We start from the raw sequence: 15,796 nt of genomic DNA, 5'->3' as shown, positions 1-15,796 counted from the left end.
TTGAGGTTGATAGTGAACGTCCATAAAGTTGGGGAATTGTTGGGAAACAGGGTAAGGAACAAAATCCAAGATCCAGGATGGCTGCTCTGTGCTTCAACAGTAGTGAATGCTGTTGTAACATACTGTTTATTAGCACTGTCTAATTTGTGTCTCATTGAAACAGTCCTACGCCCAACTGTCCAACTTCTGTCTATGGACATGTTGCTATGGTGTTTGTATGCACAGAATACAGCATGATGTGTTGCTAACAATGGCTAACCTGGCTAGAACTGGTATTGCTAACAACATCTTGGTTTTCCAAGTTGTCGTACTGGAACATGGTCAACTCGGGTGTGATGTCATTCCAAGCTCCAACTTCCTAGGTTAATGGAACACTGTAGTGGTCCCTACCAGAGATTCAAAAGAAGTAAGCTCCAAAAACACTGAGACCTACATTTCCCATAATGCAGCCAATAACACATTTGGTTAGACCTGCCCTGCTTGGTCCCGAACCTCCAGTTTGTTTCACATTTGTAGTCTCCCCACGCTGAAATAACCCAGATGATATCATCATCGTCATCACGACATCATCAGGGTTATCTTCTCAGACTTGCCAAAGCCCCTTCAGAACTACAGAAGACTGTTTTCACACTCTGAGTAGTACTCCCCATGACAAATAAACTGACTTTGACGTGTTAAATTGGTGTAGTGCCCCTTTAACTTCGTGTCATTTATTTTATGTCTTTAATAAAACCACGATTAAGAGAACAGTTGCTATTCTAATCAGCAGTGCAGCCAGCCGTGTCTGCAAAAATTGTGCAGTGACCATAAAAAACCCAGTTGACACAGTTGCACACCCAGTTCTCTGTGTAAAAATAGCCATTTCACTTTAGTGTGGAAAACATTCATAGTGCTTTTGGCTGCCTGAGAATCCTTCCATGTAAAAGTTAAGGCTGAGTTAGGTAAAATTAGAGCACATTAAGCAGTGACCTGGTTAGAATATATTACAGAAAAAGGCAGCAGCAGTGTGCTTGTTTATCTCATTACTGGTTTGTTAGCCATGAAGAGTATCAAACACAGCCAAAATCTCTTCCTCTGTCTTTCATTGTGCACAGGGATCTTGTCCTAGTCTGCCAGATAACCTGCAGGCCTTTCATGAGACACCCAGTACCCAATTCACATGAGTGTAACCCAGATTCTAACATTCATTATTGTTAGCCTGAATTTAGGTCCCTGATGAAACTACTGGCACATTTGCCTGAGAGATGAAGAGAATCCCAGTTACAACTTGCACTATATATAATGAAAGTGCAATGGGAACATGATCTGGGCCACATACGAATGAGACTTGGAACGCAATCCTTGAACCAGTAATAACTACTCTCCCTGCAGTAGACAATGTCTCATGCAATATCCAAATAAGATTGTACTTGTAAAAATACCAAGACCAATTATATTCCCATCGGCGTCAGCTGCACTTTGTATTGAGTGCAAGTTAGCAAATTTTAGCATGCTAGCACATTAAACTAAGAAGACGACCATGGCATAAAATATACCTGCTAAACATTAGCATACATTGTCATTGTGAGCATGGGCGGATTGTGACGCAGTGGGGCCCCTGGGCACAGATATGCAAAAGACTCTACCACCTCTCTGACATAGGAGCAAGAAGCACAGACTGTGGTGTGGTGGTTTTGCCTCTTTTTACTTGGGTTTTTTTGTGTCTCTTTAGAGATGTTATGCATCCTTTTGCTGTTTTGAGTCCATTTGTAGTTGTTTTGTGTGTCTTTGAGGTCATTTAGTTTCTCTGTGTCGTTGTTTTGTGTCTCTTTTAGGTCATTTAGTTTCTCTGTGTGGTTGATTTGTGTCTCTTTGAGGTCATTTTGTTTATCTGTGTAGTTGTTTTGTGTCTCTTTGAGGTCATTTTGTTTCTCTGTGTAGTTGATTTGTGTCTCTTTGAGGTCATTTTATTTCTCTTAGTTTCTCTGTGTGGTAGATTTGTGTCTCTTTGAGATCATTTAGTTTCTCTGTGTGGTTGATTTGTGTCTGTTTGAGATCATTTTCTTTCTCTGTAGTTGATTTGTGTCTCTTTGAGATCATTTAGTTTCGCTGTGTGGTTGATTTGTATCTCTTTGAAGTCATTTTGTGTCTCTGTGGTTGATTTGTGTCTCTTTCAGGTAATTTTATGTGTCTTTGGGGTCATTTTTTTCTGTAGTTGATTTGTGTCTCTTTGAGGTCATTTTGTGTCTCTTTGAGGTCATTTTGTTTCTCTGTGTAGTTGATTTGTGTCTCTTTGAGGTCATTTTGTTTCTCTGTATAGTTGTTTTGTGTCTCTTTGAGGTCATTTTGTTTCTCTGTGCAGTTGTTTTGTGTCTCTTTGAGATCATTTTGTTTCTCTGTGGTTGTTTTGTGTCTCTTTGAGGTCATTTTGTGTCTCTTAGTTTCTCTGTGTGGTAGATTTGTGTCTCTTTGAGATCATTTAGTTTCTCTGTGTGGTTGATTTGTGTCTGTTTGAGGTCATTTTCTTTCTCTGTAGTTGATTTGTGTCTCTTTGAGGTCATTTAGTTTCGCTGTGTGGTTGATTTGTATCTCTTTGAAGTCATTTTGTGTCTGTGGTTGATTTGTGTCTCTTTCAGGTAAGTTTGTGTCTTTGGGGTCATTTTGTTTCTCTGTAGTTGATTTGTGTCTCTTTGAGGTCATTTTGTGTTTTGTAGTTGTTTTGTGTCTCTTTGAGGTGATTTTTGTCTCTTGGAGGCCTTTTTATGTCTATTTAAGGTAATTATGTGTCTTTTTTGGTTGTTTTGTGTCTCTATGTATCTTTTTGTGATTTTCTTTTTTTTATTCCTGGGTTGTATGTTTTAATTTGAGTGACATTTGGCAGGTTAAGGTCAGCATGTTAGCATTTAGCTCAAAGCACTACTATGCAGACCAACAGCCTCACAGAGCTGCTAGCATGGTTGTTAACTCTTAGCTTTGTTCCATAGTCATTAGGATGAAAAATGAAATGAAGAGAATTATAAAGAAAATTCAATTAATGTGTTAATGCTATGTAATCACACTGAACATGGGTTCATTCTACCTGCTGTGACATGGCTGACAAAATAAACTCTGGGTAAATTAAGTCTCCCAGGCCTACTTTTGCAAAACAAACCCTAGATAGTTTTTCCAGCCCCTTATGTCAAACCACTGCAGTGAAACTTGGCTGCCATGCCGTCTTTTGAATCACTGCTCTGCTTTGCATGCTCTCTGGGTCACATTACAGTATGTTTTGGGCAAAGCTTTCAAGATTACGTCTCCCTACCCAGTATTTGTGTTCGGTTCATGTGGATGTGGTGGGAGTGTTTGTCAAAATCTATTAGAAAAGATGAGGTAAGAGGCATTGTCTGTCTATTTTTTCCAGTGAGTCATTGAGCTTCAGTGTTGTTGCAGTGTTACAAGCTGCCTGTGGGAGGCAGCAGTGATGCATGTCTTCTCACTGTCCTCTATCCTAGTGTACATAAGTGATCATGCTGCAAGCATTCAAACATGTAAAGGCAAAGACTTGTGCCCTCTTAGAGCAGAGGAGAGGAAGTTCTTGCATGCATGTTTGTTATTGTGTCAGCATTTTGCAATAGCATGGCACTTTTACATTCATTAGTCCTGGAAATAAAGGTTTAGTTTAGTCATTCCTTCTATAAATCTTTACACAAGGTTTGATTTATTTGGTTTATGAAGCTTGTGCAATGAGAAAAACACTGATGTGTGTTGGCATGACTAATTGCTGCCCACCAAAATGTCCCTCATTCGTTTCTTTACTTGATGTAAAATAACTGTCTTGTTGCCAGGAGACCAACCTTAATCTCTCATTTCTAATTTTTGTCCTTTTTTCAGAATAAAAACAGTCTGTTGTTAAAGGGATAGTTCACCCCAAAATAAAAAAAAAATACTATTTTTTTTAATCTTACCTGCAGAGCTATTTATAAGTCTAGATTGTTTTGGTGTGAGTGGCTGAGTGTTGGAGATGTAGTTTGATAAATAGCATTACAGGTAAGAGGAAAAATATGTATTTTGGAAGGATTTACCACTTTTAAAAGCTGCTAAAAGATTCACATTTTGATCTAAACTTGCAGATGCAAAAACCTATAAAGTTTATTTAGTAGATTTATGAACAAGGATGGATGTACTTGACTGTTTTGTAGATCTCAAGATGAGCATCTGAGAAGAGCATTAAATTTGCTTTGCTGACTGAGGGGGATTTTTATCTTTTCCACTGTACCTTGTTTACAACTCATGAATGTCATTTGTGGATTCTGATGAAACAATTTTGTGGTCGGGTGCAATCTGTGGTCTCCTCACTTTGCAGATGTCTGTGTGAGAAGGTTATTGGGTGCATTGTGGGGTGCAGTGAGAATTTCATTAGATTAATGCATCCTCTGAGGGATAGCCCTAATGTAATGACATTGTTCAAAGGATGCTGTTAAAGCTTTTCAAATGAGCTAGAAAAAGCTGCAATGACAGAAACTAGTCAACAGCTTCACCTATTGTACACTGGAAGATCAGTTGTGACTGAATCTTATTTCAGCATTTTTATCAACTCATATTTGAGCTTCTTTTCGTATATATTGACTGCAACTTTTCAGTATTTCATTAGTTTCATAATCCATGACAAAATCTCAGCATTGAACTCGACAAAAAGATTCCCATGATTCTACTTTGTGCTCTCTCTTGCTTTTTAATATGATTTTCCTCCTTACCCATTTTGCTGCATCATCCACTTAAAAGTAGGTGAGTGTGTCAACCCCTGATGAAATATTTACACCAGCCACCGGAGAGAGGTGGAAGAAAATTCACAGAATTGTTCGTATGTGCATTTAAATTAGCCTTACATAAACAAGCCTGTATCCTCCAGCTGACACCCTTGAGGATGTGAGGATGCTGCGATGGTAATTAGCTGATGATTTGCAGAGGGTTGCCAGGTTTGTCCTGGTTGTCCTATGACGCATCGTGTTTGAGAGATCAGTCTGGCTAAGTGTTAATGGCTGTGGGCCTGGCAACGCGGGTCAAGAGAAGTTAAATCATTCCTTTTTATGTCTTGGAGAGCATGTAAATGACATCAGAAAGATGACTGCATCGCTTGTAATTTCATTGTCAGTGGGAGAAGGAGGAAGGAGGGAAAGACGCAGAGAGAAAGAGTAAAACATTGTCTGCAGCAGCTAGTTTGTGTGTGTGTGGGTGAGACTGTGTGTGTGTCTTTGTTGGTAACAGTCTGCTTTTACTGTTGACAAAGCATGCAGAGTCAGAGAAATGACTAAGCTGTTAGAGTGAGGGAGGAGAGAGCCTGCTGAGGAGAGAAGAAGTGAAAGTGACAGGCATGAGTGCGTGATGGAGAGAGATGGCAAGGTTGAGAGAAGAGGGAGAGAAAGCAAACCAGTGAAGAGGAGTGAGTGAGAGGGAGAGACTGAAGTGAGAGCGTCTGAGCATCCCCCAGCAGAAGGAGGAAGGAAGGAAGAGGAGCCGGAGAGTAGACGCCCTGCTCCAACTGACTGAGCAGCTTCTCTCCTTCGCACGCTCATCCCTCCATCCCTGCTGAGCAGCACACAGGAGGATACGACTCAGCAGCCCAGGGCTTGGGCTAAGATTTGCTTTCGAAGACAGTGGTTGTGCTTCAAGCGGAATGATTGGGAATCTTCCTCAGCTGTGGGAGAGGAGACTGATACCTGAGTGAATTTCAAAACCTGTCAGTACACCTGTGAGAGGACTTGCTCTACATGTGGACGGGGTCAAGGTTGAGAGATCAAGTTGGGACATCTACCTGGGCGAAGAGTTTAGATATTTAGAATTTTTTTTCTTTTCTGCATGGTGGTGGTGAGTGTTTGGAGGCACCATGGGATGCACCACCAGCATAGTTTTGTTGGAGGGGCTGCGCTCCATCCTTGAGAGGAACTGTGGCTACATCAAGGGGGCAGTGGAGCTGGGGGGTTTGGAGGAGGAGGAGGAAACACTGAGTCTCAGGGGATCTCAACAGTGGATTCCCACCACTGCTCTGGTAAACTCGCTTTGAAATTTACCTCTTTGCTACCGGGTATATGGGTATTTTCCAGTAATTTTCCACTCTTTTGCAATCAGTTGAGATTTTAACTAAATTACATTTCAGCATGCCTGTTTCTTTTTCCAGTTTCATTCTTATGCAGCTATTAACCAGAATGTTTACCAGACAAAATTACAGGTCGAAAATGAGTTTAAATCTGTAAGTAGGTAGATATTAAACTCCATATGACAAGGAGGATTTATAATAGTCTCCTTTAATTGGTTATAGACAAAGGTGTACATTCTGTGTACTTGCCCCTGCCAATAAAAACATGACAGTAGCAGAGAACTTTTATTTTAATGAAATGCTAGAACGCAACTCATAGACGCAACAACACCTCCAGTAAAGCAGTTGGTGGCAGTATGCAATTGAAGCAGGAAGTACCATGACATCTCCATCATAAATTGATGCAGAAGAAGCAGAAATTGGTGCATAAAAAAAATCACCAGAATGCAGGAAATAAAGTGTTAAGTGCTCTAAATTTCTTCCCACCATACCCCTGCTTAAAATGTGTCCCCCCATATTTGAAACCAATCAACACCATTGGTTATAGAGAGTAATCCCCTTGCTCTTCCCTATGTATTTGATCAGCGACTCCACGAGCTAGAGCTACAGTCTTTTCTATACATATTACACACATACTTTCTTGAGAATAGAAACTAGGTAAAAATTGAATAATTTATAGATCGAACGGAGTCTTGTCGGATTAAACATGAGTTACCGCACACATCAGCAGAATTTTGGCTAATAATCTTCCTAATAGAGTCCCTTGAGAGACTAGATTTAGAAGTCAAGTGTATCTTTCACTGCCCCCGATCTCACAATTACTGGTGCAGCACATCAAAAGCTTAACATTTGGCTGCGAGGAAATATAAGTCTCAGGATTCGCACGAGTTTGCTCGTTCTGAGTGAGGAAAGCAAAATCTAGGTCTGTAGCCATGTTGTCTTCCACTTCAATTTATGCACTGCCATAGTAAGCTACTTCCCTCAAGTTAGTTCCATTAGCCCGCAGCTTGCCCTGTGTTAAATCAAAGACATCTAATGGACAATCAATAGTGAGGGGGTTAAGTAGGATTGCTAGAGCACACTGAGTCAAGGACATTCACCATAAACCATTATCACTTGAGGATGCATTGTTTTTTTTGCAGGCATTAAGCTGTGGTTGGCCTCCTATAACCCTTCCTTTAAAAACAACAACATCATCTGCAGTTGCAGTGGAATATATGGTTCCCTTAACATCCTAATTGTCGCTCAGCTGGAAAACAAGCAACCAGAACTGAGCCTTGTACTGACAACCAAAATGTAGGTTCTGCTTCTTGTTACTGTCTGAAGATCATGCCTCTTTTGTGGAGCAATTTATTCTCTGAAAGAGGAGGATGAAACACAGCTAAGCTAGGATAGCTTCCTCTATTTTAGACTCTGCAGCTCTCCATTCCCACAGAGGTCCTCATTGTTAAGATGGCCTAGTATTGGTCAAGGCCTTTATAGATTCTTTTGCTGTCATGTATGTATACAGTAAGGTACTTTTAGGCTATAGGTCTGATGACAATTTAGTATCTGGGGGCAACAGCCAATATTTCAGGGGTTACGGTGAGGCCATTGAATATCCGAATCACAGATGTCCAAGCCAAGACTTCCACTTCCGTGCTCCAGTTATTATGTATAGTCTGATTTGCAACTTGAGACGCAATAATGGAGTTACTGTCTATAAACAGATATCGACACATGAATGCAGATAAGAAAAAGATAATAAAAAAGCTAAACTGTCATTAGATCATACCCAGTGGGTTCCAACATTGCAGTTAAGCCAATATGGTCCACCTCTTTTGCTCTGCTCTGACTGGCTACCTGCATGCAGCCAAAGCCCACTAAAACTTAACTGGTCAATAGCAGTGGTGATCCTATAGATTCTGGGGGCCCCAGGCAAGAAAGCCCATTGAACCCCCATAAAATGCATTCAGTCAGTTCTGTTAAAAAAAATGCATTCAGTCAAATTTGCTTAATCAAATGTCATAAACTGAAAAAATAAAAAATAACATTATGTGGACACACACGTCTCAGTATTTTAACACCCAGCTGTCATATGGTAGCTGGAAGGGGGCCCATCTCAGAGGGTTTTGGGGCAGCAGCAGTACACTGCATCATATGGAGGATGAAAAATTACTGAAGTATCAATAAGTAAATAAATAAATGTAAAATTTAAAACAGGAGTCAATAAATAATTACATAAATAAATGAATAAGTGCAACATAAATGAGAAATACAGAAAAAGATACATGTATGTATGAATAAATAAAGGAATAAATTAATAAATAAGTGTTGAAATAAATATGGAAATGTAAAGATGAATTCATAAATAGAAAAAATATAAGTTGCTTATTTAACAGGACATAAATATATATAAATACATTTTTTCACACATTTTTGTTTAACTATATTTATTTATGTATCTCTGTGTCTGTATATTAATGACTAGAGAGATCTTAACCTGCCTTTGTTTCTTCATTTCTGTATTTATATCAGCATTTATTTATTCTTTTATTTATTAATTTAATTGTGTATTTATTTATTTGATTATATCTTCATACATATGTTGATATATTTTTGCAGAAATTAGTGTAGATAGAGCACAAGTGTTGCATTTGATGGGTCCAATGCCCTATAGCACTTTCATTGTGTTCTCCAGTACAGTGTTACAGGAAAAAAATACTGACTAATTTTGTTATGTCCACTAATGCATATTGTTTGCTGGGATGTACATAATACAGTTTGGGAAATCCTGCTTCATGGAAACCATCATCCCTTTGTAAAAGAGTTCCTATGGACTAATCCCAGGGACTTTCTGCGCTTCAGTTAATGTTGCCGTCTTTAGCCGAGCTCTCATCACCTCTAATAGCTTTGACATCATAGAGACTAAAGCAACTCCCATCTGTGGTATCATATTTAACTTGTCCCACATGTGTTCCCTGCACTACCTGGAGCCACAGTATTACAATCTCGACCGCAAGACAAAGCTGCTCTTTGCTTCTTTGATTAAAAGACATTCTGCATTTTTGTGACGGATGATGGCTTGTGACAGATGATTGAGTTTTAGGTCAGGAAGCTAACTTGCATATGATTGCTACACGTTTTCATGTGTGTATCGCTGGTCAATCTGACGGTGAAGTTTCGCTTCTTTCAAGGCAACACCCTCACACTTTCTCTCTCTGGGGCGCCTGTAGTGATGGTTGGCTCCCAAACATTACGTCAATCTGCCCTTATGCAATCCTCCACAGACTTGAGTGACGCTCTATGTCTGTAAGTGTGTGTGTGTGTGTGTGTGTGTGTGTGTGTGTGTGTGTGCATGCATGCCTCTTGGGAAGGGTGTGGAAGGCTCACATGTCTTAATGGGTTCAAGCTGTGTGAAAACTCTCTCTCGAACAACTTTTTTTGTTACGTCAAGCTCCTACGCAGATGGTCTTGTACTAACTAATTTTCACCCCCACCGTACACACATTCAGACACACACCCTTCGTGGTATTGCTGGCATAGTACCAGCGATAGCTCCAGGAAGCATGATGGCATGAGAGCGCTCCAAAGATGTGGGTGAATGAAGCGGGATGACCTCAGTGCAGCCAGGGCCTTTGACAAGAGGCTGATTATCACGCTGAGCTGGTGACACTGTCACTGAGGCCTCCGCTGTACAGTCAGCAGTCCTTTACAGACTGAGGCCAAAGGACGCTCAAATCAGAGAGCTGCATTAGATTGGTTTTAAATATTTCACCCCAAAAATATCCTTTAGAGCATACATTGAGTGTTCCAATTTAGTTTTATCTCTCAGCCTTTTCTAGCACTCCTATAATTAATAAGGTTGCTCAAAGGAAACATGAGATGTTTCATAACCAGCTTGAGCATCAGAATCCAAGTGTTTTGTAGATTAGCAGTCATGCCACAGAGTGATTTAGAAGGCCCACATCTGTGAAACCTTTGAATGATATATGATGCCTTTTTCCTCAAATGTTTTCACATCTTAATCATTAGAATAAGTGTTGGCATTGTACATTTCTGCAAACCATGGATATGTTACACTTGCATCTTATTATGTTGTGGATATGCTGAAAGTTTACATCTCTTTATGTCTCCTTATGCTTTTTGTGGCACTATTCTGGCAGGAAAAACAGCGATGACTTGGTTAAAAAACAACCGCTTTTTGTGGCACTGTCGCCATTGGAAAAACAGTGACAGGTCGCAAAAAAACACCCACACTTGGTGTCTGTTTCTTGGTGCATCCCTTATGGTCAGCCTTTTATTTATAAACTGGTCCATCAAATTTGTTTTTGAATGTATTTGCTAGGTGTGCTCTTGAGCTTAACACTAATATCCTTTAAAATATGTGTTAGTTTGTGTGTTAGCTCAACTGTTGTTGTAGCAGCGGCAGGCCTCCATACTTGTATTAGTTACGGTACTAATGCTGCTCCATTCACGGTGGTTATTGCTGTGACCCATAAAGCTTTTCCTATCTAGCCTCACCTCATGGGTGCCCTGTTGGCGAAGATGAACAACCTCATTTTACTGCCTCTGTGCGGTTTCCTGTGTTTTTAACAGAAGTTATTTCTCTGAATGGTACATTTCAGCAAGTCCCTTTGAAGCAAGTACAGTTAAAACAAGTTATGCAAATTATGCACAGTGCCTTACACATCAGAGAACCCTGCTGCACATACACACACACACACCCTTGCCCGCCTTTGTGCTACATTTTGTTAGGAGCGATGGCGCTGGAACTGCAACAGAAAGACAACGGCCTTTGAAGTCATTCTGACCCATGGCATGCCATCCACTCTGTCTGACATCCCACCTCTCCCCTTCTCATTCTGTGTGCATCGGAGAGCCCCAACTTCTCTTCCCATAGAGATAATTGGATGAGTTATTAATCGTGCTTGTTAAGCCAGAAAGATTCAGTGGCTTGTAAACATTGGTGTGGTTTGGGAGTTGTGTGTAACACAGCATATGCGAGAGAGAAAAACCTCAGGATTTGCATAAATTCACCCACAGTATTTCCTCATTTGAAACGTTAAATGTCATCATTCTGAAACACACTCTCCGATAAAAAACAGCTGAGCCGAGGCGCCTCCGTTGCTTAAAGATAAAAGGCGAGTGATTCTCCTCAGAGAGAACGCTGACTGGATGGAGAAACAAGGGGCAGCTAAAACTGTTTCTGAAGCAGCACGAGTGTGTGTGTGATTGTGTGTGTGTGTGTGTGTGTGTGTGTGTGTGTGTGTGTTGCGTCTGAGAGCCGGATAAGGGGGAAGTGCGTTTTCACTGACCCTGCTGTGAGTGCCCACTGCAGCGGATACGGCGTAGAAGCACTTCAAAGCAAAGCAAAATATCAATGGGGAGTGGAACTTTATCAACACAGACTGAGTGTCTAAATACTCTTACTGTGGCTTGTGACAGTTATTTTTTAGTGATTTTAACAGTTACACTGTTTGAATCCAAAGATCCATCTTTTATGCCCTGTTATATCATCATTGTTGGACAATGTCATGACATTTTCTTTAATTTTTTTTGGGCAACTTTTGTATGATTGCTCGAGTACTTCCAGCAAAGGTGATGGCCGCATCTTTGTAGTAGAGCTGGACCCAAATAACAGACTTTTTGTTTCAGATGTTAAATGCAGAGGGCGAATTTCACTTCAGTACTTAAAAATGACAATTAAGAAATTATATATAAATATTAACCTCTAATGTTAAATCTGTTGGAGCTTTTGTGCTGTTTCTGTGCCTCTGTTTCATAGCACTTCATCAAGCGTTGTGTCAGATTTAGAACCTGATATTTTGAGGATTTATATAGGTCTATGAGTTATCTATGACAAGAAAAACTGTCACAAGCTGTTATTATGTTAGGGGATTACAAGCATGTATAAAACACCAAACCTTTTGTAAAATGTTTTATTAACCACATGTATAATATATTAACAATACAAAAAACTATTCTGTGGAATGACAGAATCCTTACATGTTAATGCTTGCCTGGGGCCAGACCTTTGAATCCACCTACTCCACTGAGTTTGAGTTGAATGATTCTTGTGGCATCATGACATGAAACAATGGTTCCTTCGTAAAATAGAAAAATGATCCAATCAGCGCCATGGGCAACAACAACAATGGCAAGCGCTGTAGACAATATTGATGCTGCTATCGAGGCTGTTCTAAATCAACATGTCTTCTCAATATTTCACGACATCATAGTTTGTTTTACTTTGCTCCCCACCACTCTTAAAACCCTGGAAAACAAGTATGTTGGCATGGCTACGCATCAGTGTCGACTTAAAATTATGTGAGATTCAGGTAGATATGTTGGTTTCTAGTGATAGGTTGGGAAAATGGGTTAGAGTGGAGAGTGGAAAGAGTTGACAGTGCTGTCTGATATCTGACAAGACTGATTCCTTCAATTAAACCAAAAGACATGTGTCGCAGCGCAATGTGGTCCATCTCAATGGAGGAATGTCTGGCTGGGCCCTTCCGGAGTCATGTTCGGCACGTTCATGTTCAGCCCCCCCCAAAAGCTCCAAAAATGTATTCAGGAGAGCCCTACCCTTTCACAATAATTATAGTGTAGTTTGAGAGTATGCAAGCTGTAAGACATCTTTTCCTCAGGCTGTAAGAGTCCTCAACTCATCCTCCATACTCCAACATAAAAAAACATTTGGTTTCGTTTTGCTTTGGATCATAGCTCGCATTTTGTTATGCAACCCTGTGTTGTAGAATGACAATAAGTGAACCTTGTGACCTCATAAATAAAGCAGTTTATCCTTTTTTCTTAGTAGTTATAGTGTAGCTACATTTTTGTTAGTCACTTTCTTGTCATTTATTGGCCAACATATACACCATATATATGATATATCAGCATTGAGCTAATATTGACCAGTATGTTGGCCTTACTTATTGGTGGATCAGTCCCATAGACTCACATTGTGAAAGAGACATCTGTAAATCAGTGGTTACATTGTTTGAGTTTAATGACATGCTTCACAATCGGGATTTGATCCATTCGGTTCCATAACATTTCAGAAGTCTCGTACAGCCGCACAATTAAATCATTTTTTCCTAATTCAAGTTAGCAGAGGGCTAAACCAGAAGTTAGCCACTCTGCCGGCGGAAGTCTTTAGTGTGCGTTCTCTATGAGTTCTCTAAGTGTCCCCTGAGGGAGCTGTCTGAAGACTGATAAAAGTTAATGTTACGTCTCTTTACTTGTACCTCGAACACAGTGAGATTGTAATTGGTATACCGAATATACAAAAGATTTGCACTGTAATTTGCAGGCTGTAATTTAAAATGTTACACAACTTTTTTTTTCCATTTACTCTTTTCTTCTGCCTTTTCTGACACTTATATTTCTAACAGACACACTAGGCAGGTGGAGCTGTCTCATGACAACATGATCCCTGGGCCTCTTCTCAGTTTTTAATGGGGGAGTGGTCAGTCTCTCCTCCCCTCCTCCTCCTCCTCCTCCTCCTCCTCCTCCTCCTCCTCACACAAATCACATACTGTACATACAAACACACACTCATATCCACACAGCTGCACAGCTGTGAGGGTGGGAGGGGCCCTACCCTTCTGATGAGAGACAGAGCGGGAGAGAGGGAGAGGGAGGCTGGGCTATTGTGATTGAGTACAGAGTGAATCTCACTGGACGACGGCAAAGCTCTCTTTACCTTCACACACTGCGGGCAACTACTTTGTCCCATGGCCATGTGTGTGCAGTGAGTCTCACACCTGTGTACAGGCAGGCAGGATTGACCACCATGCAGGGCCGGGCTGGCAAAGCCCCCAAAAGGGAGATGGTGATAGAGTCTCCACAGCAGTACAAGAGCCTGGCTGAGATTGAGGCAGAGGTGGAGGCTGGGTCACAGGTGGCAGCGGTAAGTGTGCACTGTGCCATCTTTTACTTAGAACTAATTTTTTCTTTTCTAAAATGTTCTCTCGTTCTGGTTGTCGTAAACGGAACTGATGGGATCGGATTGTTTAAACAAGTTTTTTATCTCTTAGATTTCCTTTCAAGAGCAGCTTTGAAGATTTTTTAAAAGGGTGAGATGGAAATGGGAAATAGCAGCTTCAGGGTACATCTCTCCAGGGGGTTGAATGTTGATCTTTTTTTAGGAAATGGAGCACTTGTGGCTCGCTTTGTTCATTAACTGTTCCTGTGCCTCGGAGTCAAACAGATTGGCAAGTTGGCTGCAAAGTTGGTGCAATGATAAAGATGCAGGTCACTAGTTTGTTGGAGAACACTGTTAAAAGCAGCAGACTGTATTTTCTTTTCTTTTTAAAGATGAAGATATTTCCATAGTTGGACAAGTGTTTGGAAGTCTATGAATTTGTCTCTGTACTACTATTTTACTAAACACTTAAGGTGTCATTTTATTGCAAAATTTGAATTTGGATTCTTTTTTATCAGCATATCAAGATTATAAACTGCAGTCTGCTTATTAGGTAAGAGTATTTTTAAACTGTCAGTATTTTAGTTAATGGAGCATAATAACAGCCACATCTCTATCAGCTTTTAAGGTAAACCACAAAACTGTGTCTCTAATGTATTCAGAGATAATTACTAGCAAGTCACAGTTCACAGCTGCTTGTTGTTATCTTGTGTCTGAATGGCAATTATCCAGCTGGAAATCAGGGATGACGATTTTGTGCTTATCAGATGATCTTTTACATCCAAAGGCCCGAGAGATACGAAGGGATATTTTCATTACATCATTGGGGGGATTGGTTGGACGAATCAAAATGTAAATCTACAGTCAGACGACTGTTTAATTGGCCTCAGTTTGTTATGTGTTTGTTGGATCCAGACCAGGAGGCTTATCCAAATAATATGGATTACAGCTACGCCTAGCTGCTATATTCAGACCAGGAGCCATTTAGAAACATACAGAAAGATGGTAACTTTTTGGTAACATATTGTCTGGTGGCTGATTTTCTTCTATTTTTTTCTGTTTGTTTGTCAGTAGAGGGAAATTTTGCACTCAAGGTGTAAACTGAAAACGGATTAATTTTCATTTACAAAGATATCCAGTAATGTTGTGTCAGTCACTCAGCGCTAGTTTTAGAGATTTTAGGGATCAGTTGGCCCATTTACTGAAGTATCTCATAAACTACCCAATAGCCATAAAAATTTGGTACGAAGATGTCACTTCAGGATGAATCGTAAGAAGTTTGGTTATTTCTTCACTTTTGATCAACCAGCAACCCAGTCGCCAGACAAAATGTTGGCATTGTACATTTCTGCAAACCATGGATATGTTACAGATGCAGGTTACTATGTAGCAGATATGTTTAACCTTTGTTAAACATATCTGCAGCATTGTGCAGCATTGTGGTTAACCACATGTTAACCACAATGCTGTGGTTAACATGTGGTTAGGTTTAGACACAAAACCCGCTTGGTAATGAGGAGGAAAAGCTCATGTTTGGATAAAAATACTTGGTTTTGGAGGCACAATCCTGGCAGGAAAAGTAGACAAATAACTGCTTTTTGTGCCTCTATCCCCTCTGAAAAAGCAGCAACAGGTTGCTAAAAAACACCCACGTTTGGTGCCTAAAAGGTTGCTGGAAACACAGCAGTGCCTCGCTAAATCAATGCACACATGTAATGTATTCATGGTTTGCAGAAACATGCAATGCCAACATTTTCCTCTGGCGACTGGGCTGAATCTGGCCCTTCTTTGATGCTGTGTAGCATAGGAAATAGAAGGGAGGAAATAATTACCAT

The 15,796-nt window shown here is 40.3% G+C and overlaps 1 protein-coding gene across 9 annotated transcripts in view; it reads left to right on the top strand.

Annotated features, from left to right (window-relative positions):
• Positions 1-15,796, top strand: part of dock9b (dedicator of cytokinesis 9b) — a 65,156-nt gene that overhangs the window by 7,460 nt on the left and 41,900 nt on the right. For 2 of the 9 annotated variants that reach the window (XM_078165977.1, XM_078165976.1), the window contains exon 1: positions 5,367-6,004. The exons of 3 other annotated variants lie outside the window; for them this stretch is intronic. In XM_078165977.1, the coding sequence (XP_078022103.1) occupies positions 5,843-6,004 (162 nt within the window). In that variant the 5' untranslated portion in view covers positions 5,367-5,842. Of the gene's footprint in view, positions 1-5,366; positions 6,005-13,641; positions 13,947-15,796 lie in introns of those variants that run through there. 4 more of the 9 variants (XM_078165983.1, XM_078165980.1, XM_078165978.1 and 1 more) reach the window with 3 other exon arrangements.

Source organism: Epinephelus lanceolatus, chromosome 24 (assembly GCF_041903045.1).
Source record: "Epinephelus lanceolatus isolate andai-2023 chromosome 24, ASM4190304v1, whole genome shotgun sequence".
Classification (NCBI taxonomy): Eukaryota; Metazoa; Chordata; class Actinopteri; order Perciformes; family Serranidae; genus Epinephelus; species Epinephelus lanceolatus.
The sequence above is the reverse complement of the archived record's forward strand: the minus strand, read 5'-3'. Positions and strand labels throughout refer to the sequence as shown.